Raw genomic sequence first — 26,928 nt, 5'->3', positions numbered from 1 at the left:
CCCCTCTTTGCTGCGCGAAACGAGTTTTGCTTTGGCACTGTTGGTGGTTGGTTGGCTCAAGCGGAGAGTGAGAGCGGAGAGCGAGAGAGAGAGAGCGAGAGAGAGCGCTTGCACTCGTATCTGCCAGACACGAAGTATCCGTATCTTTTCATTTGCTGCCGCAGCCGTTCGGCTCGCGAGCTGCGCGTATAAAAGGCACGCTCGGCGCGCTCTCCCATTCAAATACAAATTTATCGTGGTCGTTGACGGTTGTTGCTGGTTCGCGCATAAAAAGAGACTAACTCAAGCAAAAATTAGGCAAAAGTCAAAGCTGAGCAACACTCGACAGCAACAAATGCAATAGAAAATAAAAATAAAAAAAACACGCTGGATTAAAGTGTTTTGTTTTGTTGATCAAAGTCAAATGCAAAAGCAGCAACAGAGCAAAAAGTGCGTGTAAAGTGAACAACAACTGAAACGAAAGAAAATTCAACTAAACTCAAAAAACTCGCAGCTGACCAAAACCAAAAATCGAAAACAACAAAGTTTAAGTTTTTATTGTAAATTAAAAAGAAAAGAAAACTTCCTCGCAAGTAACCGGTTCGACCGTGTAAAAAGCCGCCAAAATTCTACTCAAGGAGCGAAAAGCGATCATTTCGAAAATGAAATCCTTGACGGCCGTTTGCCAAACAGGTGCCTCAATGCCGGCAATGAATCCGAACGGCCGCATCGCCCGCCATCCGCCGCATCGCGGCGACGGCGAAAATGCCGAAATGAAAATGTATCTCTCCAAGCTGAAGGATCTGGTGCCGTTCATGCCCAAAAACCGTAAACTCTCCAAGCTGGAGATCATACAGCATGTCATCGACTACATCTGCGATCTGCAAACGGAGCTGGAAACCCATCCCGAGATTAACAATTTCGATGCAGCTGCCGCATTGAGCGGCGTTGCGGCTGCCGCCGCTGCGGGCGGCTCCGAAGAGGAGGAGGACGAGGAGGAGGAGGACGAGGAGCAGATGGAATTGGATACGGCTGCAGCTGGCGGCGATGTGCTGGCCATGCGCCTGGCCGCCGAGCAGGAGCAGCTAGCAAAAATCTCTAGTCCCGCTGCCGCACGCCTCCCGCTCGCCGATCGTCAGAGCCCCAACACAATTCTGCCAGCAAATGCAGCAGCAGCAACGCCAGCGTCAGCAGCAGCAGCAGCGGCGCCAGTGCAGCAGCAGCAGCTGCCCAACAGTTTAGCGACGGTAAGTCAAGCGCCTGCAACCCCCACCCCCGCAGCCAAACACCTTGAAAGCTTCGCACTTCAATTTTTGATTTTTGTTTTTTGTTTTTTTTTTTTTATATTTTGCATTTGCATTGCAAATGAAACGTCGACTGAGGCAGCGACTTTGACGTCGCCAAAAAAAAAAAACCCGAAAAAAATGCAAGCGAAGAGAATGAAGCAAGCGGCGAATTAAGCAAGCGGCGACTTTTTGCATTGTTGTCGCTGCTGCTGCGACAGTTGTTGTTGTGACCTCATTTACCGCTAAGCAGCGTAAGGACGTTCGTCTGTCCGTTTGACGGCATTTGCATTTCGCACTTTAAAATATCATTTAAATTCGCATGTGTGCAAGATTTACATTTTCTCGCCTCGCTTTCTTTTCGCCGCAACAACAACAACAATAAATCTGCCTGCTGCTCGCACAATTTCATTTTGTTTTTATAGACATTTCACATATTTTTCGCTGCGGCTGTCGCTGTTTCTTTCTTTCTTTTGTTGTTGGCTGCGGCAATACGTAGCTGTTAATTTTGTTTTTTTTTTGCTTCCTCTCTTCTTCCATTTTGTTGCTGTCTGTGATGTTTTAAATGAACACCTGCAGATACTTAAATTTATTTCATGTGTGCTTGTATGTGACTACACTCACACACAAACACACACACAAACACATACACACACAGACAGGCAGACAGACACTCACACACGCACAGTTGCTAACGCAGCTTTAAGCTTGACTTCGACATTTGAAATTGGAGAATCATCAGTCAGCCTCCGTTTCAGTTATTTCTCTTTTGTTGTTGTTGCCTTGTTGCTTACTTCATTAGCGCAGTTTTTGGCTTTTCCCCCCCCATTTGCCCGCCCGCCCCCGCTGCAGCGTCTTGCGTTGTTTTCGTTGATTATAAATGATGTTGGCTAAAAATTGTAAAATACTTGGCCGGAACAGGTTATAATAAATATTATGTATTTACTGCTCTTCACAGTTCGTGCTCAAACAATTTCAACAAAAGTTTTCAAGTCTTCCCCTCCTCCTCCTCCTCCCCCTCCCTTGCCATCTCTTCCTCACTCGCTCCGCTCGACAGCTTCTCTGGTGGGCCGCAATTAACTGTATTTGTTTTTGTGCCGTTGATTAATTATGCATTTGCATCCTCTTGTTCGCGAAGTGAGAAGAGCAGCAGAAACACTCCACCCCACAATTAGTCGGTCATTCGGGCCCAATGAGCGGCTGTGTTGCTCTTGCAAAACGCAAAACATCTGCACCGAGATTGAGGCATGCCGCCCACGCCTCAGATCGCCCGCTCCCCTGCGCGCGCGCGTGAGAGTGTGTGTGTGTGTGTGTGTGTGTGTTATGATGTGTCACCGTTGGCCGCAAAACAACAAATTCCTTCGTTAAGACACAGCCGCAAAAAAAAAAAGAAACATTCACACACGCACACACACATACATACGTACATACAAATATGTACATGCATATGTGTGTGTGTATGTATAAGTCGTAAGAAGAAATGCACGTGTTCAAAATGTTCTCGTTACGTAGTTGTTGTTGTTGTTGTTGCTGCTTTTGCTGTTCTTTTTTTGTACTTTTCGCGCCGCGCAGCTGTGCGCCAGTCGCCAGTCGGTCGCTTTCTACAATGTGCGCACCCCAGCCGCTGCCCCGCCCCGCCCCGCCCCGACAAAGCTCTGCGGTCACTCAACATAACAGGCAGCGACAGTAAGAGACGCAGCAACAACAACTACACGAGCTCATTTGATTTTCTTAGTTTTGCGCTGGCGCTCAGTTGGCGCCTCTGCCTTGGCCCTTCTCCTAATACGTCGCTGCCAGCGTTGGCGCAGGCAGGCAATGAAAATGAAAAGAAAAGAAGAGAAACAAATTGAAGGCAGCAACAAAATGCACACAAAGCTCGAGCGCTACGTAAACAAATGAGACGACAAGCCAAAAGAAGAAGAGTTGCAAAAAGCAAAAGAAATACGAAAACAACAGCAAATTAATTGATAATTCGTGATTTGTTGTGCAAGTCAGGCATACACTTATACACTTATACTCTACACTAATACTCTACACTTATATTGTTAAGACTTAAAACGATTTTGACTAATTTCTTGCTCTCTCTCTCTCTCGCTTTCTCTCATTGCAGCAAATCAGCGGCGAAAAGGACAGCAGGCAATCGTAAAGCAGCTGGCAGCAGCCGCTACAACTAAAACTAAACATTTAAAACTATACAAAACATATTAACTAATGGTAGTAGCAGTGTAGTACAGTCAACTCCACTCAAAACTCAAAACTCAACTCAACTCAACTCCACTCAACTCAACTCGTGTGAAGATCTCTCCACAACAACAATAACAGTTAATTAAAATATCTAAGCATCATGCAAGTTATACAATACATAGACACGCCCACACACGCGCACGCGCACGCACACGCACTCGCACACGCACACTGTGTGTGTGTGTGTGTGTATGTGTGGCTGTAACAGCATTTCACACCAATACATTGAAAGAGTTTAGTTCTTAATTAAGAGAGAAAACAAACCTAAGTAGCATTAAAACAGAAAGAAAACAACAACAATGTAAGCACTAATACATTATTATTAACATTTAACGTTTAACATTTAACTATTAGCAGCTGTTTAAGAAGAAGAATATGATGAAGAAGAAGTAGAAGATGATGAAAAACAACTTGGCAAAGCTTTAAACAATTTAATTTTTCCTTTTAATCGCATTGATAAAATGAAATGAAAAACTGAATTTTTGTTTTCTATATGTTTAGTTTTTGGTTTAAATGAAAAAAAAAAAAAAGAAAAGCATGTTAATAATTTTACGAAAATGTTGATAAGAGATGCAAAGCAAAACAGAGAGCAGCAATAAAAATGAAACAAAACAGAATAAAGCAAAAATAAAGAAAACAAACTAAAAAAAAAAAAAAACAAACAAACGCAAAATTCTAACAAATTTTCATTCTCATTTTGCAATTACATGTATTTCCTATTAATTTTAATACAACAAACTAAAAGTCGCTAGAAATTTTTTCCTATTATCGTTTAGCCAGAGTCCAGCAGCAACAATTCATTTATTTATACACACACGCACACTCACACACACACACACGCACACACACACACACACACGCATATGAAAAAAACCTCAAGGAACAATTTTCTTATCATTTAAGTAGATTTTATCCCCAATCAAGTTTTCCTCTTTTGAATATAATATAAAGCATAATATTAATAATAATAATATATATGAATATAAATATATATATATATATATGTTCTGTGATCTGTAGCATACTTTGTACAAAGTGTTTTTATTTAGCATAATTATGCGTTTTATATTTTACGATACGAAAAATGCAGAGAGAAAAACAAAATTGCAATTATCATTTGTTTCAATATCGGGTATACCCTGTTTCACAATTCATGATGTAACATAATGATGAAAAGAATGCAAAAAAAAAAAACAAACAACAACAAATTAAATTATAGCTATTACAAAATAAATTACATAAAATACTATTCAAATATGATTTTTGTTTGATTTCGTTTTGGGTTACATTTATTGTGGCTTGGTTTCTGGAAATCCCCTAAGTCATATCGGAGACTACCTGACTCAACGGTCGTGCGGTAGCTGCAAAGAAAATTATAAGGAAAACTGGCTAACAATGTGGAAAACCATTTCCCATGTAAACAAGTGCAACGAATTACAGCAAGCAGCAGCAGCAACAACAACAACAACAACAACAACAACCGCTAGGGCAAAGATAATGCCCGCCCGTGCAGCTCGAACGAGTTTTCTCACGCATTGTCATTGTCTGCTCTTCGCTGTTATTGCTGCTGCTGCTGCTGTCTCGCCTCTGCTTCTGTCGCTGCCTCCGTCGCTGCCGCTACCTCTGCTGCCCATTAAGGGCTTTCCAGATCTCAGACTCAGGTAGCCGCTGGCCTAGTAGTTGCACGTGTGCGAAAAATTCTTTCGAGAAATGTTTTCGGTGACAGTTGTCGGGGGCAAAACGGATTTTGGGTTTTTACACGCAGCTGCAGCTGCTGTTGCAGCTGCGTCGCTGCTGACGTCGCCGTCGCCTATTAGCGTTAATGATTGCAGCTTACAAAGCAATTGACCAATTGCCTTGGGTGGGGGGCTGAGGCGACTGAGGCCGCTGCTGAGGCTGCGACTGAGGCTGAGAGTGGGGCCGTTCGGTGCCAGTCGCCCCATTCAAATGTCAGTTTGGCTGCCCGCAATCCAAATCAAGCGATTCGAACTGCCGTTGCACGACTAACAGTTACCCAGTACTTTTTTAAACGCAAATCGATTTTGTTATTTAAGTACAGGGTATCTCTTTGGTAAACACACTAATTTCAATTCTGATGCACGATAGAAATGGGTTTTGTATTTACAGAGTATACAATTATTTGAACATATATTTTACGATTATCATTATTTTCACATAGTTTTGAATAATTAGTATGCAGGCAATATACCCAGCTGATCATGTAAGCACAGGGTATACATTTGGGACCTATTTCGTCAACTAATACAGGGTATAGCTACTGTAACTGTTACAATTAACAAATCTTTTTAAGTACTAAATTGCAGTGAGTATACCCCTTTGACTAGCCAAGTACAGGGTATATATGAGAGATTATATTACTAACCACTAAGCTTACCCTGTACATATTACTATACAGTTAACACACCCCATTGGCCAACTACAGGGCATAAGCTTTTGTTTCACATGCATTGCATTTGCCCACTTTGCGGTGCGTTCTCTCTGGAATGCGCTAATTGTTTTGTGCATTCTGCAACAGCTCCGCGAAGCTCGCCAACAGCTTCCAATTGCAGCGCCAATGGACGCTGTCTTTGGCTTGGGCAACGATTACGACTTCGGCTTTGGCTCCGTCTCTCTGGCAATTAGCGCGCCTAGCTCGATTTTCACCCATTTACTGTTGTTGTTTATAGTTGTCTGTTATTTTTTTTTTTTTTGGGTGCGACTGGAACGTGAAATCAGTGAAACTTGAATTACCATAAAAACTCGTGTAACAGTCAACAGCTGCGACTGCGCAGCCGGCGCAAACCGAAAAAATTGTTTGACATAATAATTGTCAAGCTGACATTTCGAACAGCGCAGCTGACAGCTGAGCGCAGAGCCGAGTGCCGAGTGCCGAGCGCCGAGCGCCAAGCGACGAAACGAGCGACTTTAACCACAGAGCACGAAGTCAAAGTCAGAGCCGAAGCTCAGCTTTTAAATGGAAAGCTGCACGAGCCGAATGCGTCCTACGAAGCGTCGACGCTGCGGCTGGAAGCGACGGTTTTGTAGGTGCGCATAAAAATTGCATTTAATTGTGATTTTCACACGAAACACAAAGCGCATGAGCGACTGGCGCCAGTTGGTTGGGCCAAGGGAGCGGGCGGCGGTGGTGAATAGCAAGGCGGCAATTTGTGCAGCTAGCGGTAAAGCGTAACTACTAAACAGCGCGAGACACCAACATCAACACGAACACACACACACACACACACCGACAAGACAAACTGGAAGGGGGTGGGCAGGGGCTGAAGTAAGCCGAGTCCAAGTTGGAAGTCGCGGCTGCGGCTGCGGCTGCGGCTGCTGCTGGTGGTGGTGGCTTTTGGGAAACACCTGCAAACGCAAACGCACCTGTTTTGCTAAGCAGCAGCAAAAAACTAAAACAAAGTCAGACACCAACGCCAACAACAACAACAGCAACAACAACAACAACAAAAACAACAGCGACGCGGACACGGCTCGGCAACTTTCGTGGGTTTCAGTTGCGGCGTTGCACTGTGCAGGGGTGTAGGAGGCAGACAGGGGGGGTTTTTCCAGCTGGCACTCTGCATGACTTTGTGTAATTGAAGCAGCCGCATCGAGTTGGGTTTTCAGTTTTGACTTTCTTGGCTGTTGTCTGACTGCGAATTAGGAAATCGAAACCGAAGCATAGCTAAAGGGGTGCGCAGAGGGGGGAGGGGAGGCAGTGTGGCGGATTGGGGGGGTTAGCTGTGCTTGCACCAGGTGAAACCGCATGACATGTGGCAATGTGCGCCTCTTGTGGGGCGGCTTTTGGTCAGGTGCAAGTGCACATGTTGCACACACACACACATACACACACACACACACACACACATGCACACACATGTGCATCGGAAGCAGGGCGCTGCATCAGCTGGCGGAAGCTTGACCCGCACAGCCCAGCACAGCTGTCACTCTCAGCTGCAGCATGCCGCATGCTGAAAGTTAAAAAGGCCGCCACCCGGCCATATGCCATGTGTGGCAATTGGTCAGCGCATTGATTTCAGCTGCGTCACCTTCTTTTGTGGAGCCAAACGGCTGCAACTGCAACAGCAACTGCAATCGCTGCAGCCGGCCCAGCCGCATGTTTGCCTAATGACAGCGCCCCAGCAGCAACAGCGGCAGCCCTCAGTGTTGCAGCTTTCAGCTTCCAGCTTGGCGTGCAACAACAATGACAACGACAACAATTGCGAGGTGCGGCGGCAACAATTGCATTTGCAACGGCGACTGACATTTGATCGAAAGGCAAGCCGCTGCTGCGGAAGCTCATGCAGTCTATGCCGTGGCATGCCACATGTGGCCATAGTTGTTGCTGTTGCTGTTGCTGTTCCGCTGATTAAGATCGCAACGGCTACCGCCTGCCAACACTTCAGATTCCAAATGAAAATGAAAATGAAAATTTAAAAATAAAACCTATTCTGATTTTATTGGGGCAAGCATGTTGGGCTGTTCGAACTAGTTTTTCGAACTAATTTTTAACAAAATTCGCCCCCCTCAATGCCGAAGTATTCCACAGCACAAAATCACATCAACAAAAGAAGTCGTTGCGAATGCCTTTAACTAAGTTTAAAGTCTAGAAAAGTCCAGAGATTGGGTTGTTACTTGTACACATTAACAGTATTGTAAATACAAATTATGAATAATCGATAGAATGTTTATCGAACAAAATCGAATTATAGATGGATAGATAAATTGATAGATAGATAGATAGATAGTCAGTATATAGATAGATAGGTGGTATATAGATGGATTGATAGATAGATAGATAGATAGATAGAGATAGATAGACATAACTATTTCTATCTCTATAGATAGATAGATAGATAGACAGATAGATACATAGATAGATAGACAGATACAAGCGCCCACAATCGATTTGTAACTTATAAATTTTTAATAAATATATTATTCTCTATAAATTCTCAAGAAACAAATACTCAAAATATTCCAAAAAAGTGCGAGCACATATACACACCATCAACATAAAAAGCGGCTCAGTTCTGGCCAAGTTAGAGGTACCCCAAGACCCCAAGGACTTGTTAGCTCTGCCAGTCAAAATAATCGATAACTTTTACTGCATGCTATCGATAATTGATGTGTTAATTGAATTATAAATTAAGTCTGCTTGAAAGCGTAAGATTTTAGATACTTTATCTTCGGCTAATTGGTCAAAAGATGCAAAATAAAAGTCAACTTCATTAAAGCCAATAAAAAAATGCGCAATAAATTGTAAAAGCGTTAAATAAATTATGCAAAAAAACACACAAAATATGAATGGAAAATGGCAAACGGAAAATGGAAAATTGAATATTATGCAGAAACGCGCAAATATTTACACGAGCTGCCAATTGCCAATTTTCTCGCTGTTGTTGCTGTTGTATTTTGACAACAATGTGGCCAAAATGCTGATCCGCAGATGCACGGATCCGCCACACAGGCCCAGACCCAGGCAATGACAAGGAGGAGGCGGCGTTGACGATCTGGCAACTGGCGTTGGCGGCAGCTGCAACTGCAACAGCAACTGCAACAGCATCTGCATGCGGCAGCTACTGTCGCGGCGCGTGAAAAACAATATTTATGGCAAACAAATTTTCATATCGACAGCAAACGGCGCCGCAAATATACATTTTTTTTGGCGTTTTTTTTTTTTTGCCCTGGTGTGGCGCACCCAACGCCAACGATGCCACAAGCTGCAACTATTGGTGGCATGTGTGAATATGCGGCAGCCATATAAAATAATTAGGCAGCTAGTCATAAAAAATGCCAAAAGGCGGGCCTAAGCAAAGCCATCGAATAGTGTGTGGCACGTATGTGTGTGTGTGTGCGTGTGTGTGGCAAGCAAATGTCAACGTAAATTTATCAGCGCGAATAAGTGCGTCCATCAGCCAGGCAAACAGACTGACTGACAAACAGACTAACTGACAGACAGACTTAACTGGCAGTTAACCGGCCAGCTCGTAAGTTAGCCCGCGCTACTTGGAACTGGACACTCGGAACTGGAGCTGAAACTGGAACTGGTACTCGATTCCGGGTACTCGGCCGGGCTCGGTACGAATCAAAGCGCTGCGCATTAATCGTAAATTATATTCCACATTGAGAAAACTGTCAACTGAGCCCATTTTTGGGCATCTTTTTGGGCCAACTGCAACAGAGCCAACTCCAACTCTCTGACAGGGCCAAGACAAATGTGCGCAGCTGGCGGCATCTTCTGAGAAGCTGCTTTGCAATCTTCGAGCTCCCTTGGAGCCTATGGACAAGCTTGCTTCGGTGCGAGCGGCTGACGGAGGGTGGCGGGTGTCGGGCGGTGGCACGCCCCTTTTGCGACAGGCCAATTAACTTGGTTATCGATCAAATTTTTATTGTATCTTAAATAGAATTTGTATTTGCTGATCTCGTGCGCTGATAAAACTGCAACCGAAAATTTATTGAATTTAATAACGCGCCAAGTTTATCGCACAGTTTTTGTCAATTTAACAAATTGCTGCAGCAGCAGCAGCAGCAGGAAAAACAACTGCAGCAGCAGGAAAAAAAAAAAAAAACAGACCAAGCCCACAGAAAAGTGGCCACAATGGAAATGGAATTGAATTCCTCGACGGGCTAATAATGTCTTTGTGCACAATTGACGGCCAGCCGGACGTTGGGCATTCGACGCGAGTGGGGGCGGAGGAGGGAGAGGAGTGGGGAGGGGAGGGCGGCGTGCAAATGACTGCAAGAATTATTTAACGATCGTGGTGCGGCGGGCTCCCAGGCTCTATCGCCAAGATCAATGAATCAATTAGCGAAAACGAAATGAAAATGAATGAAACCAGCTAACAAAATGGCTTTTTGCTGGCCAACAACATGCCGCATACCACATGCCGCATGCCGCAGCCGCCTAGACTGGCCCGGCCTGGCCCGGCTCGGCTCGGCTTGGCCAAGGCGTGGGATGGCATTTATCAAAGTCGCTTTGGCTTTGGCTTTGCCTGGTTGCAGCTGGCTTTTGTTTTGCGTAGCGTGCAGCTTGCAGCGTGTTGCAGTTGCAACTGCATATCGTATCAATCATGGCAACTTTGGTGGCGCATTAGTCAGAGCCGCTGGCCAAAACAATTCAATTGCCGTCGCTGATAAGAATTATGCACAATTCTATTTAATTTACATTTTGACACTCGCCAGCAAAAAAAAATAAAAAAAATAAACAAAAACCAGAAAAAAGTTCTAATCGATTGGCCTGATAAATACAAACTTAATGACCAAAATTATTCAGCGATTAAATCTTACTCGTTTCTTATTGGATTTTTTAATCTAAAAGCAAATGCAAAAGTATTTATAATACGTATACTTATTGTTTCGAAACACACCGAACCACAAATACTCTGTAAAATTTTTGCAAACTTTTTCAACTTCAAAAATTCTGAAAAACTCTTTCGCATTGGCATACGTAACTTTAAAAAGCTCTGGAAAATTATACTCAATCTCGATAACTCCCTTTATTCATATGCATGTATTTCTAAATTGTTAGAGAAGATTTTCCAGTTGCAGATATATGACAATAGTGAAATTCGTACATGCAGAGCTTGATGAACTTGTCATGGAAATATAATAACTACTTGTGTTATATAAGAACCTTCATTTCGACACATCTTTCCCATGACAACTATTTGATATAGTGGTCCGATATATATAGGATAGCGAAACTAACAAATGCCCAAGCTTAGTGAAGATATCTTAATAAACGGGAAGAGAGACGGATGGCTATATTAACTGGGCTATTGATGTTAATCTAGAAAATATATACTTTATGGAATTGTAGAATTCTCCATTTTGCATACAAATACCTAGCGAGACTTATTACCAGGTTCTTTGCACTTTGTAAATACAAACGATATGATAATATGATGGACTGCAGTTTTATGGCTTGCAACTTGTTATATATTGTTTTGTAGATCTCTTTCCTTTTAATATACACTTAGTTAATCGGACTGTCAGCTGTCTAATTAGCGCAACGCTATCAATGCGAGCAGCAATAATTGGAGGGCCCAGTCGGAGCCGGCCTCAATTGCGGCCAAGTTGGGGCAAGTTGTGGCGATTGCTTCGGCTGCATAATCGCTGGGCAAAAATCTCATTAACGCCGTTGCCAAAGCGAGGCTCGACTGGGCCAATTAATAAAGAAGCGTGAAATTGAATTTTTTACTCTCATGCGCAAATTTCACACCCCAGAAATGTTGCCCCAGAGCCGCGGAGGCTGTGGCAGCTGATCTACGGAGTGCCAAAAAAAAAAACACCAAGATACGAAAGAAAGATTGCGAGAGCATAGAGGGGCCATGCATACGAGGGGACGAATGCAACTGCGAACAGACACACTCCAAAGAGGCCTCCAAAATGCAGGTGTGGTTCGGTTCGACTGGGGTACGGCTATTAAAACTCAATCTGAAATTCAAATCGTAATATAATGTGGCCGCCGTCCTCAAACGTGGCAGAACAAAGCCAAACGACAAAGCGAAATAAGCCTTGAAAGTGCCCAAAAAAAAAGAGAGAAAAAAATTAAAAAATAAAAAAAAAAATAAAGTAAAATTCAAGCAGAAAACCAAAAACTATTCACACACAGCCGAGCAAAGAACGAGCCGAGCTGAGAATCAAAGGCCAAGGCGAAGCCCATGAAATTCTTAGGCGCATTTTGGTCAAAACGAATGACCAAACCCGAATACCCCGCCCCGCTGCCCTGCTTGCCCCGCTGGCCCGTTCTCGAGTCGCGTCTGGGGCTATCTTTGCGTTTGATCTGCAACGAGACGAGTCGCCCGTCGACGTTTTGTGCCCCGCAAGGAATTCTTTCAATTCATTTCGTTTCCCTTAGCCTTCTCTCCCTCTCTCCCTCTATCGCTCTGTCTTCTCGCTTTGATCCTTTGGGCACAACGCGCTGCGCATTTCAATGCTGCACGTGCAGCAGGGCCCAAAACTTGCCCCTTGCTGCTTGCCCCAAAAAGCTGCTGCCTCTCCCGGCCGGCCGCCTTTTTGCCTTTGAGCCGAGATTGAAATTTGTTGAACACCGGCGTGGCATAACTTTTTTTTTTGTTTGCTGCCTTTTTTGCGCTACGAGTTCTGTGGTTAGCTCTTTTTTTTCTCTGTTCTTTTCGTTTTTGTATTTTTTGATTTTCGGACTCGACTGCGCTTCCTTTTGACGATGACGACTTTTATTAATATTTGGGGCTCGGCTTGGGGCCCTGGCGTGTAGCTTCAGTTGCGGCCTGGGACCCAGGGCCGGGGCCGTCAAACAAAGCAATGCGTTTCTTGGAATTGCCCTTTCTGCGGCAGCTTAGTCAGTCCCTGCGAATGCCCTACACCGCAAATGCAGGGTGTGCTTAGTTCAGGGGACATTTAGATAAACTGCGATTCGTAAGAATCCTAGCCACAATTGCATGATTGCCTTTAGCTTGATCGAACCTAAGAAACATGCTGCTTATAATAGAATCAAGATTATAAATTCTAATACAGTATGCACGAATCTAGTTTATAATAGATCGATAACATATTTAGCTACGATAACTACCTATTAAATTGAGAAAATGTGCAACAAAAATATCGATAACATTCGATTTATTACAATAACGAACTGATTAATCGGAAAAACTTGCAGAAAACTCGTGAAAATTATATTTCTAGTTAATTTATAGTAAGTTAGACAACGACCTAATAACTAGGCAATTCGATAACTTCGTGTGCATGCCGATAACAATTATCGATAGCCTAAGTGATAACATACCCATATCGTGCCGTTAGCAATGCGTTGCAGAAAATGTTCTTCTTAAACAATTGAAATACCTAGGCATTTGACCAAATCGATATTTATCGATAAGCTTAACTGAAGCGATATCGCCAGCAATTCTGAATTTTCGTAGCAGATCCCGGCTACAGCTCATTCATTGGGTCGATCAATTTGAATCGATGCGAATTCATTTGTTTGAAGTTAAGAGTTTTGTGTGTCCGTTCGGTCTGTGAGTTGATTTTGAAGACAAATCATGCCCCGTGGTCGTCGCACTGGCTCGCATTGTGTGGCTTCCACTTTGGCCACATTCATCGTGCCCGGCCCGTTGTCGCTTCGGGGCATTTGCTGCAATTCAGGCGATTGCCAAGTTTTTCGTTGCTCGAAATTAAGTTATAATTTTGCAATGCGTCTCCGTCTGCTGCCCCTTCTCCAGTCTCCTTCTGTTGCGACTGCGACTGCTTCTTCTTGCCAGCTGGGTGGTCGCTATTTGCATTTAAATTGCAAACAAATCATCGTGGCCTTTTGATTTATTGTGAAAACTCCTCGAGCCGTCAATTAAATGATGGACACACCAGCAAAATAAACAGAAGCGGATGCATACTCATGTGCAACACCCGCCCCCTGCCCCAGTCCCAGTCCCCGCCCCTGCCACAGCGGTTGCGGCAAATGTCTCGACAACCCCGGAGCCCGGCTCTGTCCAGTCAGCGTTTACTTATCTTTAATTTTTTTCCACTTTTTTTTTTTGTCGAATATTTTCGGTTAGGCCAACAAACTTTACTGTGAGCCGGAAAATGAGGTGCGTCGCAGATACAGATACAGATACGGATAAAGATACAGATACGGTTAGGGAGAGAGGCAGATAAGGCGGTTGCAGTCATGACGACAAACGACACATTGACAACGACGTCTGCCACAGAATGCCACAATTCATAAAAAAAAATCACAAAATCACAAACAATTCTTCGCTGCCACTTGGCAACGAACGTCACGTAGCAGCGGCATCATTAGCCACCAGCTCAGTCCCATTCCCAGTCCCAGCCTCAGTCCCAGTCTCAGTCAAGCCAGCAACCCAGCCTGAGACTTGCTGTTACCATACCCTACAATTGAGCATTATGAGTGCGGCGTGCTGAGGGAGATTTTGCCAGTTTAAAATGTATTCTGACATGCTAAGAATTCATATTCTCACGTCATTTATTAACTAAAGGGAGATATTTATACATCCAGAGAGGGAGTGCGAACACCTGCAAGTCTTGCTTGAGAATCGCAAAGAAGGGCACTATGTGAAACTAAGTTTCATTTAATTTGCCGCGCAGCGTAAAGTGAATCTAATCAGCTCTTGGGTTAGGGAACATACATACATACTGTCATAATCGCATAGTAGGGCAACAAATGTAGGGAAGTGGAGCTATTGCCCATATAATTTTATAACCAACCGAAATGCTTGAAGAACTACAAGTTTCTTCAAGTGTAGGCACTTGAATTCGTTAATTTCTCACTTTGCATATATATTACATACGTTTTTGAAGAGTATTCATGTTTCGGCACCTGCAGCTGACAGCAACTTCTTACATGTTGCTTATTTGCTGTTTGTTTGCTCAATGAGCGGCCTTTCCATTTTCCCACTCACTTTGTTGCCGTTGTTGTTGCTGCTGTTATTGTTGTTGTTGTTGTTGTTGTTGTCTGCGACTCAGTTGCTCATTAATCCCGATTCCAAACCCGCCGCAGTCGCAGTCACAGTCGCAGCCGCAGAGGCAGCGGCTGCCCCAGCTGCACCTACTTTTTAACGCTTTTGTTTGGCACCGACACATCGGCACACCTGAGAGGAAATGCGTAACGCTCACAATGCCCACCCGTTCCCCGTTCCCCGCTCTCCGTTCAATTGCTAACTGCCTTTCCCCTTACGGAGCTGTGTGATTTCCACGAAATTAGCCGCCTCTTTGCCACAGTTTGCAAACACTTGGACACAGCTGCGTCGAGATTTGTCCACGCCGGCGGTCATCAGCAGCAGCAGCAGCAGCAGCAGCAACTGCAGCAGCTCACACATGCGGGTTAAGGGTCCATTTAGGCTATGTGCGTCCGCCTTCAAGTGGCGCATTGTTCGCCCTATTGACAGCCATTCAAGTGGAATTCCCGCGCCCAGGCCCGGGCCCGGGCCGAGCCCGGGCATAGTCGTCTTTTAATTGTGCCATAATTAATGTGGGAACTGATTGGAAAATTTGCCGCTGATTGAACCATAACACGCACCCGGAGATCGGATCGACACATAAACAAAATACAGCCAAACAAAGACGGAAACTGAGTTGAGGCCATGTTGAAATTGTCAGCAGTTTTTGAACACTGGCCAGACTTGAAGAGTTTCAGGCACTTGAAATGTTTTGGGCTACGAATGGCAACTCGTATGCGACAAACAATTATGTTTACTTTGAAATTTGTGTAAACGAGTTAAAAGACATTCCACGCAGATGTCTGAAAACAGATGCTGGAAGAGGAAAGTACCCAAATCAGTTCCGAAATAACTTGAACTCAAAGAAAAAGCATGCAATTTGCTTTCATTCCATTGCGTGAGCTGACCTAACCTCAAAGGGAAAACCTCACCCAACCAAAGGCGATGTGCAGGGTCCCGGTTCGAACCGTGGATTAAAATATAAAAAAGATTGGATTTATGTACATACAAGACTAATAAATATTTGAAGCTGGCTTCCGAAACTGCGGAAATGTGCTTTATCGTAAGGGCAGGGTGCTGGTTCAAACCATGGCTAATGCCAAGGTATGTTTAGAGTAGATTTACGTACATTTATAGGAAATATAGATGGATATAGATATAGAAAATCAGCTTTATGAACAGAAACTAAGGGCAGGGTGCTGGTTCAAACCGTGGATCGAACCAGCGACAGTTATTTTCGGGCTTGTTGCCCTGAAACCAACTGTAGTTTGCAGCAATACGGATCTATGTACACAAAGCAATAGCTTCGATTAGTCAGACGTTAAAAAAAAAAAAAGAGGGAGAGGGAGTCATTAAATATGATAAATAATGCTGATGTGTGCCGGGTCTGTCTGGCTTTGAAATGATTCCTTTATCTGCACTGCTAATCCCTAGAACATGAGCACAGACAACATGGGCTTTGGCGTGACAACTCAATTTGACGGGCGTGTCAAGTATGGTTTATAGAACCAGATGGGGACCCACCCAGGCTCAAATCCGTTAACAGGCGATCGCGGCGAGCAGTTGGCAGTTCTCCGCTCGGACGCAGTCATTTGGCACATTAAATCCACGCGTCAACAGGCGACTCCAAAATGTTGTCATTGTTGTTGCGATTGTTGTTGTTGCTGTTATTGTTGCTGTTGTTGTTGTTGGGGCTGTTGTCTCAGCGCATAGTTTAGGCCAGATAAATCTCAAGCTAAATGGCCAAAAGTCAAAATAAATTAAGCCCACATGCGGCCACACGAAGCCGGGCCGTGATCAGAACCCAAGCCGGCGACAGTCACCAAAAAAACAAACGTCACACCCTTTTGGCCAGGCTTTTGACCCACCAACAGCCGGCAACCAACCAGGCCCAAAATCAAATTCAAAATCGGCGTCCGCAAAACGACGCCCACATGCAGATGACGTGCAGGCGGTGCAACACAATGGGGCACGGCTGCAGCGTGCACTGCAGATTTGTCACCAGCTCGTTTTCGCCTGCGCCGGCGTCGACGTCAGCGCCAACTGCGCCGCCGTTTTGATTAAGTTGACGAAACTGAAATTCAAATGCGGCGCACATAAAAAATTGGCGTCCAGCTGACAGACGGGCCAAGCGACAGGCACAAATCAGCGCACTGGAAACTGACACTGGAATTGCAGCCAAGTGGGTGAGTGGGGGGAGAGAGAGCGATACAATCACTGCTCATGCTGCTTTTGCCCTCGAAATGTCAACGCCCTTAGGCTGCTGCACCCCAATTGGAATGTTGTCGTTTACAGCTTTACAGCTTTCCAGTTGTGCTCTCTCAAGAGCTTTCACGCTCTTGCACATGTGTGTGTGTGTGACATACTTTTACTCCTGAACGCATTTAATTATTCAGATTGAGACATTTGGGCGTGCGTGTGTGTGTGTGTGTGTGTGCTTGTGGGTATGTAGGTGTGATATCGAAAACTGTTTGTTTTGCATTTCGCATTGCACGCGCCGAACGATCGCCATTCGCAAATTTTATGTTTACTGCCAGCAGCGACGCGACGTCAGCGTCTGTCGCCCAATTATTTAGCCCATCCGCACCCCCCGACTTGGCGACGCGCCGACATTTGGCTGACATTTGAGTTCAAACACCTGCAATGCACTCGTTCTCGCTCTCGCACTAGCACAGTCGGTCGCCTGTCTGCCCGACGCTTGGCTTTGCACTTTTTTTCTGCTGCTGCCGCTGCTGCTGCTGCTGCTGCTGCCGTTGCGGCCGCTGCGCTAATTTGACTAAATTTTTTAATTTATAACCATTGCGGTTGTGGGCTATAAATTTAAGTTAATGGACTTTAATTGCGGCACCTGTGCATATATTCCAGGCCAACGCTCAAAGTCTAGGCCTAAGCTTGGGCCACAGCTAGACTCTAATTTATACTAAAATGCGTGTAAACTTGCCAAATCACAAGATCAGCAAAAAAAATTCCCACAACTCGCTGTCGCTGCCGCCGCCGCTGCCGCCGTCGCTGCTGCTGACCGAGCGACCGAAAAGCAGGCAAAATGAAAATGATGTGAACGTGAAGTTTGATCAGGTGCGCATACAAATCTTACGGCAACTTTCAGTTAAACAGAAACAACAAAATATAAGGAAAAAAAAAAGACGAACGGCGCAAAGCAAGCAAAAGTTAATGAGAAAGTCAAATAAACGAAACAAATAACATGCAAAGTGTCTGCTGTAACAGTGTGTGCTTGCTTGCGTGCGTGTGTGTGTGTGTGTGTGTGCGTGAGAGAGCAGCACTGCGGGGGCGGCAGCGAGAGAGCAGCTAAGCAAGCCAGCTGCGCAGGCGTTCTGTAAAGCTTTTTGCGTTTTATTCGCCGCAACAGCCTTCGTAGAGAGTGTCGACGATGCTCTCAGCGACTGCCGCTGCTGCTGCTGCTTGATTAAGTGGGCAGCGGCAGAGGCAGCGGCAGAGGCAGCGGCAGAGGCTTGGCCCTGGGGTAAAAGTCGCTGCCAGCGCAAACATTGCAAAGTTCAACAGCAAAAGCAACTGCAGCTGTGTCAACAATGAATCTTCGCTTCAGCCCATCAATTTCGCCTTGCTCAAGTCGGACTCAGAGTCGAAGTCGAACTCGAACTCGAACTCGTAGAGGAACTCGCACTGCATCTGGCAAGTAAAACTGAAAGTGGCGCTACAAGTGCACCAACTGCAACTGATAAACAAACTGCAACAACAACAACAACCGCAGACAGACAGTTCCCTTAGAAGACAACAACAAGCTCTAATCTTAATGCCGCGCTTGAGAGATTGCGGCGTCTGGGCTGCAACGTTTCGGGTGGCCCCTGCACACACACGCACACACACACACACAGTTATATTTATGTGGCATGCCGCATGACTAAAGCAGCGCTTATCAGTGCTCCATGGCGTGGGCTTGGGCTCGTCTGGCGTTTATCTCAATTAACACGCCACAATCACAAATGATAAGAGCAAAATATACAGTTTTTATGCACTTGTTGCATGGGGCATGCGTTTCGCTTAAAAGATTTCATTGATAAAAAAAAAAGAAGTGAAGATTACAATTTTTTGGCAAATGAGTCATGAAAGAGATATTTCTGAAAAACGTGCAAAACTAAAAAATATATATTGCCGAGAGCTTAACTTAAGTTTGTTTAAATGAAGAACTCGTTGGGAACTTAAGATCTGAAATCGTCTCAGTTTTATAAGAGAAAATTACAAAATAAGAATTTTGGGCAAAAGATTTAAAAAGCACAAAAAAAAAAATTATAAGAACTGCATAAAATACTTAAAATATTTGTAGACAATTTCAAGTTAGGCAAAGTATAATCTTAAAACTAAAAAGAAAAGCCAGAAAACAGCTCGAATCGAGTTAAATTTGAAATTTCCTATTGATCTAAACCTTATTTAAATAATAGTTCTCAGTGGAATTTCAGTAGGAATAATTTAATTGCTATATAAATTGAAAAATATATATTTTTCCGAGTAAGAAACAAATTGCATTGTTCCAAGTATATTGATATTAAATTATTGTATTGTGAATAAATTAATTGCCATTCTGGCAGAAAGTGTTATTTCTGGAAATTCGATTCGTTTATAATTGTAAATTGATGTGATTTACTGTGAATTGTGCGGGGATTTTTCTATTCAGTTAACTTTTTCGGTAGCATCTAAACTTGAAACTTTCAAGACTTGTTGAGTCGACTCGAATCACTTGTTCAGTTTTCTGTATCAATACTTATACTATAAACTATGCGCATGCTATTCTGTGCACATTGGATTTCCTCGAAACGCGACAATTTGTGCTGCTTTATCATTGTTTGATTTTGTTGGCGCCAGTCAGCGCCGGCACCTCCGCCTCGGTCTGCTCCCAGGAACTGGGCGGCTGTCAAGTGGATGGAGGGGGGCGGGACCTCGTGCAACTGATATGCGACGCCTCGAGACGAGACTCGGTCTTGTCGCTTGAACTGAATTGATTGCTTGGATGGGTCTTCTAATTCCAATTCGATTACAGTTACACAATTGAGAGGCGCCTCTATGTGGCACATAGAACGCATAAAAATGTACACCTTGAACCCCTCGAAAAGGGGTAGATCTCGGAAACCAAAGCAGCTAGAGACTTGAGGGAGACTTGAGAGACTTTAGATGTAATTTCTCCTTATCATAAGCTGAAGAAATTTACAGTCTTGTCCCTACTCTTAACGATATTCATAGTTGTAAGTCAAGGTTTCTTAAGCATAACTCGAAAAATATAAGAGCTGGGTATAGCATACGCCTTACCCGCCCAAAATAGGAGAAAAGAAAAGAGCAAGAGTCTTGGAATTTGGTATTAACACATTTTTGCACGCCAGTTCTGAAAATTTCATTAAGATCGGACCTCAAAGACCGAAGTTAAGCCAGAATGCATTTCCATAAATAGACTGGGACTTAGAGAAGAAGCAGCACAGTCGCTGCGTAAAGTGCGTGTGCCTTGTGTGCTTTAGCCTGCTTCTGCAGGGCATCACCTAGTCGTTCACTGCCGACTAGAGCCGTTTTAGTTGTTGTTGATGAGGTTGTCGTGCGTCCAGTGTACGTAAGGTCGCTTCTCTTTGCATATTTGCCCCACTAATTGTTGGTTAGTATTATTTACTGTTTAATGACCGACTGTCTGTTGTCGCTTTTCATTTATTTATTTATATTATTTTTTTTAAATAGCAACATGACATGACAAGGGATTTGCTTTTGCGCGCTTCGCTAAGTTTTTCCATTGCGAAATCGTTTTTCCAGCATTAAATTATTATTATTAATGTCATACAATGGTCATTTGTCACAGCTGTTGTTGTTGTTCTTGTTGTTGCACGTAGATATATTTGTTTGCGTGTGTGTGTGTGTGCTTCATGTTCATTGCATTGCATTTTATTTTTATTCAGTTAGAAACGATTATGGCAATAACACTTATAGCAACAACAACAACAACAACAACAACAACAGCAGCAACAACAGTAAATATCGCAACGCTTTATGCCCAACGTAATTAGCGCAATTTGCATTTCCTGACTGACTCCGAGGTTGATTTTCTCGGTAATCGCGGTACAAGTACTCGCGGTACACGGTACGAGAAGTTGAGCTTTAGCTAGTCTCCGCCTCTCCTCAGTCCAACGTTCGCCCCTTTCGCCGTCAATTGTTTTCGCTGCATTTTGCAATTCATTTGAAATCGAATTGTAACTGTTTTTGTTTGTTTGTTTTTTTTGTTGTTTTCTTCTGCTCTGCTTTGTTTTGTTTAGCGTTTCGCTGTGCCAACTGGAGCTGTAGCTGGATCAGATGTTACGACGCTGTCGCTGCAATTTTAACGGGCTTTTCGTAATCGCCGCAAAACCTGCACCTGTTCTCACAACGAAAGTGAAAAGCATAAAATTTACATTGTTTACTTTGCTGCGCGGCGTTCTGTGTGCCTGTGTGTATATGTGTGTGTGTGTGTGTGTGTGTGATTGTGTGTGGGGTGGTCCATTGAAAGTAAAAACTGTTACTAAACAAATTTCACTTTTCATTACTTAATACATATTTATAATTAATAGTATTGTCGATTGGCTATTGAATCAATTAACGGGCACTTAATGCCCCGAATGACTCAATTTATTGAGTTAAATTTGGTCGGAGCTTAATTTTACACGCATTTTCTGTACAATTAACATTAAACTTAATTTAAAGATTCGTTCTTATCAGAATTGCTGACGCGGCGAATTAGCAGCAGCATTAACGAAAATCTCAAATGTCACACACACAACGACATGTGCGCACGCACAGCGTGCCACAAACAGATTGAGAGCGAGCGAGAGCAGGCGAGAGAGCGTTAGTTTGCGCTCGCTCGGTTTGTGCAAATATTCTTAGTTCTCAGTGCCTCTCCGCTTTACATGCGCATTTGGCAGACCTCGACCAACAGCTCCAGTGGCGCAATTGGTTAGCGCACGGTACTTATAATCAGTACACTGTGTATGAGCAATGCCGGGGTTGTGAGTTCGAGCCTCACCTGGAGCAGGTCGTTGTCGACTGTTCTTTTTTATTTTTTTACGCTTTATTTTTATTTTCATGGTTTTTAAAAATAATTTTTAAGCTTTATGTGCTATTATAGCGTTAATTGGTAGGATTTTTAAATACTTTTTTGGACTAAAAATAAATATTAATGTTTGGATAATCTGTGTCAACTTTTTTAAAAGTTAACTTTTACTTGAAATATTTAAAGAAGTGAACCGAAGGCACTTTTTATGCACAAATACAGAATAAATTCTATTATTGTAAATAAATCTTCTGTTGGTCTCCTTCTGGCCAGGAAATTTGCTTATAAACATTTCAGATATCTGTCAAAAGTGATTCACCCAAAACTTAAGCCAAACACATCAGCATGGCTAAAAAGCACATGGCCAGGGCTGTGCCGACAGCAACGTTGCCCAGATTCCCAGATACCCCTGGCACCCAGATACCCAGGTTTCTCAGTTGCCCAGCGCGCGCAGCTTCAAGCAGCTGTGGTTGAGGCTGAACATGCCACCCAAACAAATCGAGTGGCAGTGGCAAAAGTTTGTTTAAATTTCAACAACATCAACAGGGCCACTTCATGCCACAGCTGACGGGGCCAGAAGTGGGCTAGTGCCCAAACATGTTAATCATATGGCGATGGCGATGGCGATGGCTGGGAAAGCCAGCATAAATATATATTTTTTTGTCTATTGAGTTTGGAGGTGCCGCAATTAATCAATATACAAAATCGAACACAATATCCGCTTTGGCTGTGCCGCAGCGCAGTCAATTGAAATTATGAATAGATTGTGGCAGAGAGTCGTCGTCTGGGGCAACAGCAATTCGACAAAAACGCCAAACAGATGTGCGGCCACAAGAAGGTGTTGAAAAAGAAAGAGAGAGAGAGAGAGAGAGAGAGATGCCCTCTGCCACAGCGACTGTGGGCGTTTGTGGCATTGTCGAGTGGCATGTGGAGTGGCATGGCGTGGCGTGGCATGTGGAGTGCCGACTGTTTGAAGTAAACTCAATAAAAACGAAGCAACACAAGCGTAGCCAATAAAATGTTTGCAGTTCGTCCGGCTGAATTGTTTACAAAAAGAGAGAAAACAAGAGGCAACAAGAAGACGGCAAGACGAACTCAGCACTTAGCATATTTGCGGCAGCAGCTGCAACATCGATCGATCTTGCCTGGTGGTCCACGGTCCGCAGTCCACGGTCCGTGCTCCAAGTCGGGCCGTGTGGGCGCATACGGAGCGGGCACTTGCCCCAAGGGGCAAAGCCATGTGGGCAGCGGCGTGCGGAATTTTAAACAAATATTTATCCAAGCAAAAAGTCACAGGCCACGACAGGGCAGGGTGGGGCGGTGCGGGGCGAGGCAGGGCAGTGGAGGGCAGCATCTGATCATGATGATTCATGATGATCAAGTTTCGATCGGATTCGGGTCCATCATTGGCATTCATTATGTGTTTACAGCTGCAATATTTGGGGCAACATTTATGCAAAATAAACAACCCGCCGCATGGCTCCATTCACAGCTCCTCTCGCGCCCGGTACCCCCCCCCCCCCCCCCATCCTGGTGTGCCGCACCCGCCCCGTTTGGGCCACCTTCGTTATGCTTGGCCCCGGTTTCGATCAGCGTACGGAGGGCAGCAATTGATTTGGAACAGACCACCCAGCACATCAGCTCACACGTACCGGAACGTACGCTCCCCAATTCCCCAGTTCCCCGGCCTTCCATGCTGCCAATCTGCCCACTTGCTCGACATCCTCTGCAGCTGGTGCCCTGCCTCCGCCTGCTGCTGCCGCGCAACATGATCTTCGGGCGTCCTCTTGATCGCATCTACATATAACCAACTTCGCTTTGCTGGGCGCTCGCCCGTCCGACACTCATGTTGCCAGCTTGTTCTGTTTCTTGTTCCTCATGTTGCACTGTTTTTGTTTATTTATGAGCTGTTCGTAGTATTTCCAGCTCGATTGCTGTGTGTGCCCCCCGCCCCTGCCCGCCAAAAAAAAAAAAAAGTGAGAATTAGGCCAATTAGTGGTATTAGTTCATCCTGTATCTCCCTCTCCCCCACTCTATCTCTAGTATCTGGGCAGCGGCGTCTTTCGTGTCTTTTAACACTAATTGCAACGTGGTCGCTGCAACATTTTCAAGTGCTGGCAACGCCTTCGCCGACGCTGCCGCCGTGAAAAGTGTGGAAAGTGTGAAAAGCGGCTGGCTACTGATTATCAGTCGCAATATACCCCTTGACACCCCATAAACCGATGTGTTTTCGTAAAATATATGATATTGGCATCACATGACATCTTTAATAAATATAAAATCAACTCATTTCAATTGAATATTAATTATTCAATACGCAAAAAACACTCGTTTTACAACTGAATAACTCGTTATTCACTTTTGTCTTACCCATTTTAACCGAGAATTGAGAGTCGTTACATAAATCTGATTTCTGAATGATAACAAACAAGTACAATGAAAATTAATATGACTGTCAGTTGATATTAAGATTTTTACATATAATTTTAACATTTTTTTCTGTTCAATTATAATACAAATCAATTTCGTTTATTTAGCTTTTAGTCATGAATAATTGTTTAGACAGCTAAATTTTAATGCAATTTTATTAACTCAATATTTGTGGAGAAGGTCGCAGTTTTTAATTTTAATTAAGCCAACTATTCAAAGAAGAATATGCAGCGTGAAGATTTCATTTCATATTTATTTTACTTAATAAAAACGTGCGCTAATAAACCTTATTTCATTACGTAATACATGATTCGAAACGTATTCATCCAGAATTATGTATGTAAGCTAATTCGACTGCTGACCGACAGGTGTCGCTGCAAGCAGACGTGTCTGATAGACGTATTTTGATGCTAACCCTGCCCAAAATAGCCTTGACATAGCTTTCCATACGCATACACACGCGCACACACGCATGCACACACACAATTTAGTTGTGTGCTTGTCACACAACATTAGCATTAGCCGATGACAATGCCAAAGTCACGCCCAGGTAGATCTCGATCTCACTTGCTGCCCCGACTGGAGATCACAGATTGCCGAACCGTGTTACACCTAACCCCGTCTACCCCTCCCTGAGCATCGACCGCCTGCTGAGCACCAGAGCTGCCCGCATCAATCAACTCTGACGCAGGCGCTTACGTCAATTTGCTGTGCGCAGTTGTCGAATTCGAACTCGAACTCGAACTCTAACTAGACATGTCAATGCTGCTTAATTACATGCAGTACAGTAAAAACAACAACAACAACAACAGCAACAGCAACTGTAATCAACAGTAGCTGCACAAAACGGCAACCACAAAAGTTCACAAAGTGCACGCAACACATCGTCGACTGCAATTCCTATTCCAAAGCCAAATTTGAGAACGAGTGCGAATTCGAATGCGAGTGCGACTGCGAATGCGAATGCGAATACGAATACCGAATACTAGTGCGAGCATTTGTTTTGCAGCGTAGTGCAAAACGTGCCACTGACAAAGCCGAAATGCGGTAGCCGAAACAACAACAACAACAATAGCAATGTGCCATTGTTAATTGCATGACATAATCCGAAGCTAATTCGAAAACGAAAACTCAATCGAAAAGCAAAGCAAATACAGCTAGAAAGAAACGCAGGCAAGGTGACCAAGCGCCGACTATTAAATACACTAACTGCACCAAGACTGCAAAGTAGAGTAAGCCAAATAATTATTAAATAATCGAACGTGTATACAAATAGGTGTATCATAAGTCTACTCCCAAGGCCAATTAATTTTCTACACACATAGCAATGTCTGAGAGTTATCTTATCGGAACTCAGCTTCGGGCAAAGATTGAGGCTACAGTTGGAGCTTAAATAATAATAAAGCTGCAGCAGAGCTGAGAAAAACAAAAACTATTTGTACTGTCAGCAGATTTGCAGATTTGTTACAAGCTGCTTGACTAACTTGGCATACCCCTTGCTGAAGTATGCAAAATCAAAGCTGACAAATTGTGCGCGAGTGGCCAAAAAAGGTAAAGAAGAAAAAATAAAAATAAACAAAACCGTCTGCATTTACGTCTGGTGTCTTTTAATTGCTTAACTATGCCCAGCGGCAATTGTTAATAACAATTAGAAAATTTGCATTCGATCGGGCCACAAATGGCTACAGAGATCGCCAAGATCTATGTAGATCAAGATACGAGACACATTCAGCTAATTTGTGACTCGATCTCCGAGTGGCGATCGACGCTGGTGGCCGGCCACACCGAACGGAGGCTCGACGAATGCTCGAGGGACGAGTTGACGGACAAGTTTGTCAGTGGGTCTCTTTTTTTGTTTTCCATTGAAAATGAAGGAGAGGGTATATGGGTTTTATGTTCATGGATGTAAAAGGCAGCAGGAGGCATGTATTCTTGAGCTTTCAAATATATATTCTCTTATTATTTTTCTCACTTCAGTTGATATCCCATCCCATTTTCCTAATATTCATAAATATTGATTTAGGTTTCTTCTAGGTATATTTCGTAGAGCTGGGCACTCTAAACCTGGTATACATATGGTATAGTCTCATGTATGGTATCTAAAGATATAGATAGATAACCTCGAACTTTTTAGATACCTTCTCCTGTTCTGGTTAACTTGCGATGGTATAAATATGTTTTTTTGTATATATTTCGATCTGTATGGGCACAGGGTATCTGCTAGTCGTTTACATCCATCTAAAGCACTCATACGTGTTTTATTTCTTGCAGTCGTACTTCTATTCTTGTTTTTTTTTGTTTTTGTGTCTTGGTTCCAATTTAGCCACACGCCGCGTTTCAATTACAGCTGCAATGCCATATACTCGATACCTACTCGATACATGCAGATGTACTCGGTCTCGTTCGCGGTCTGTGTGACTGGGCCACAGCAGCTGACAAATGCCATATATAAACAAATAAAACGCGCTCGATTTCATTAGCACGCCAAAACGGCCAGCTGTGAAAATTGGAGCACAACGGATGCCTC

The 26,928-nt window shown here is 43.8% G+C and overlaps 1 protein-coding gene, 1 long non-coding RNA gene and 1 other non-coding gene across 3 annotated transcripts in view; all 3 read left to right on the top strand.

The window, feature by feature from the left end:
• LOC138911144 (uncharacterized) overlaps window positions 1–26,928 on the top strand; it is a 93,753-nt gene that overhangs the window by 65,262 nt on the left and 1,563 nt on the right. The window lies entirely within an intron of this gene.
• emc (Basic helix-loop-helix domain-containing extra-macrochaetae) lies at window positions 218–4,761 on the top strand. The gene is made up of 2 exons (XM_002047055.4): window positions 218–1,226; window positions 3,373–4,761. Exons 1-2 carry the CDS (start codon window positions 642–644, stop codon window positions 3,406–3,408), a joined length of 621 nt encoding a protein of 206 aa, XP_002047091.4. The 5' UTR covers window positions 218–641; the 3' UTR covers window positions 3,409–4,761.
• Window positions 21,857–21,952, top strand: TRNAI-UAU (transfer RNA isoleucine (anticodon UAU)). Its single transcript has 2 exons — window positions 21,857–21,894; window positions 21,917–21,952. It is a non-coding gene; the product is annotated as a tRNA-Ile (tRNA).

Source organism: Drosophila virilis, chromosome 3, assembly GCF_030788295.1.
Source record: "Drosophila virilis strain 15010-1051.87 chromosome 3, Dvir_AGI_RSII-ME, whole genome shotgun sequence".
Lineage (NCBI taxonomy): Eukaryota > Metazoa > Arthropoda > Insecta > Diptera > Drosophilidae > Drosophila > Drosophila virilis.
This window is presented reverse-complemented; position numbering and strand designations above follow the sequence as displayed.

What these genes read in the sequence shown, in the direction of transcription:
- emc (XM_002047055.4), top strand. Translation starts at nt 642, where the DNA reads ATGAAATCCTTGACGGCCGTTTGCCAAACAGGTGCCTCAATGCCGGCA. An exon ending in TGCCCAACAGTTTAGCGACG is followed by an intron (nt 1,227 to 3,372) that starts GTAAGTCAAGCG and finishes CTCTCATTGCAG; the next exon opens with CAAATCAGCGGCGAAAAGGA.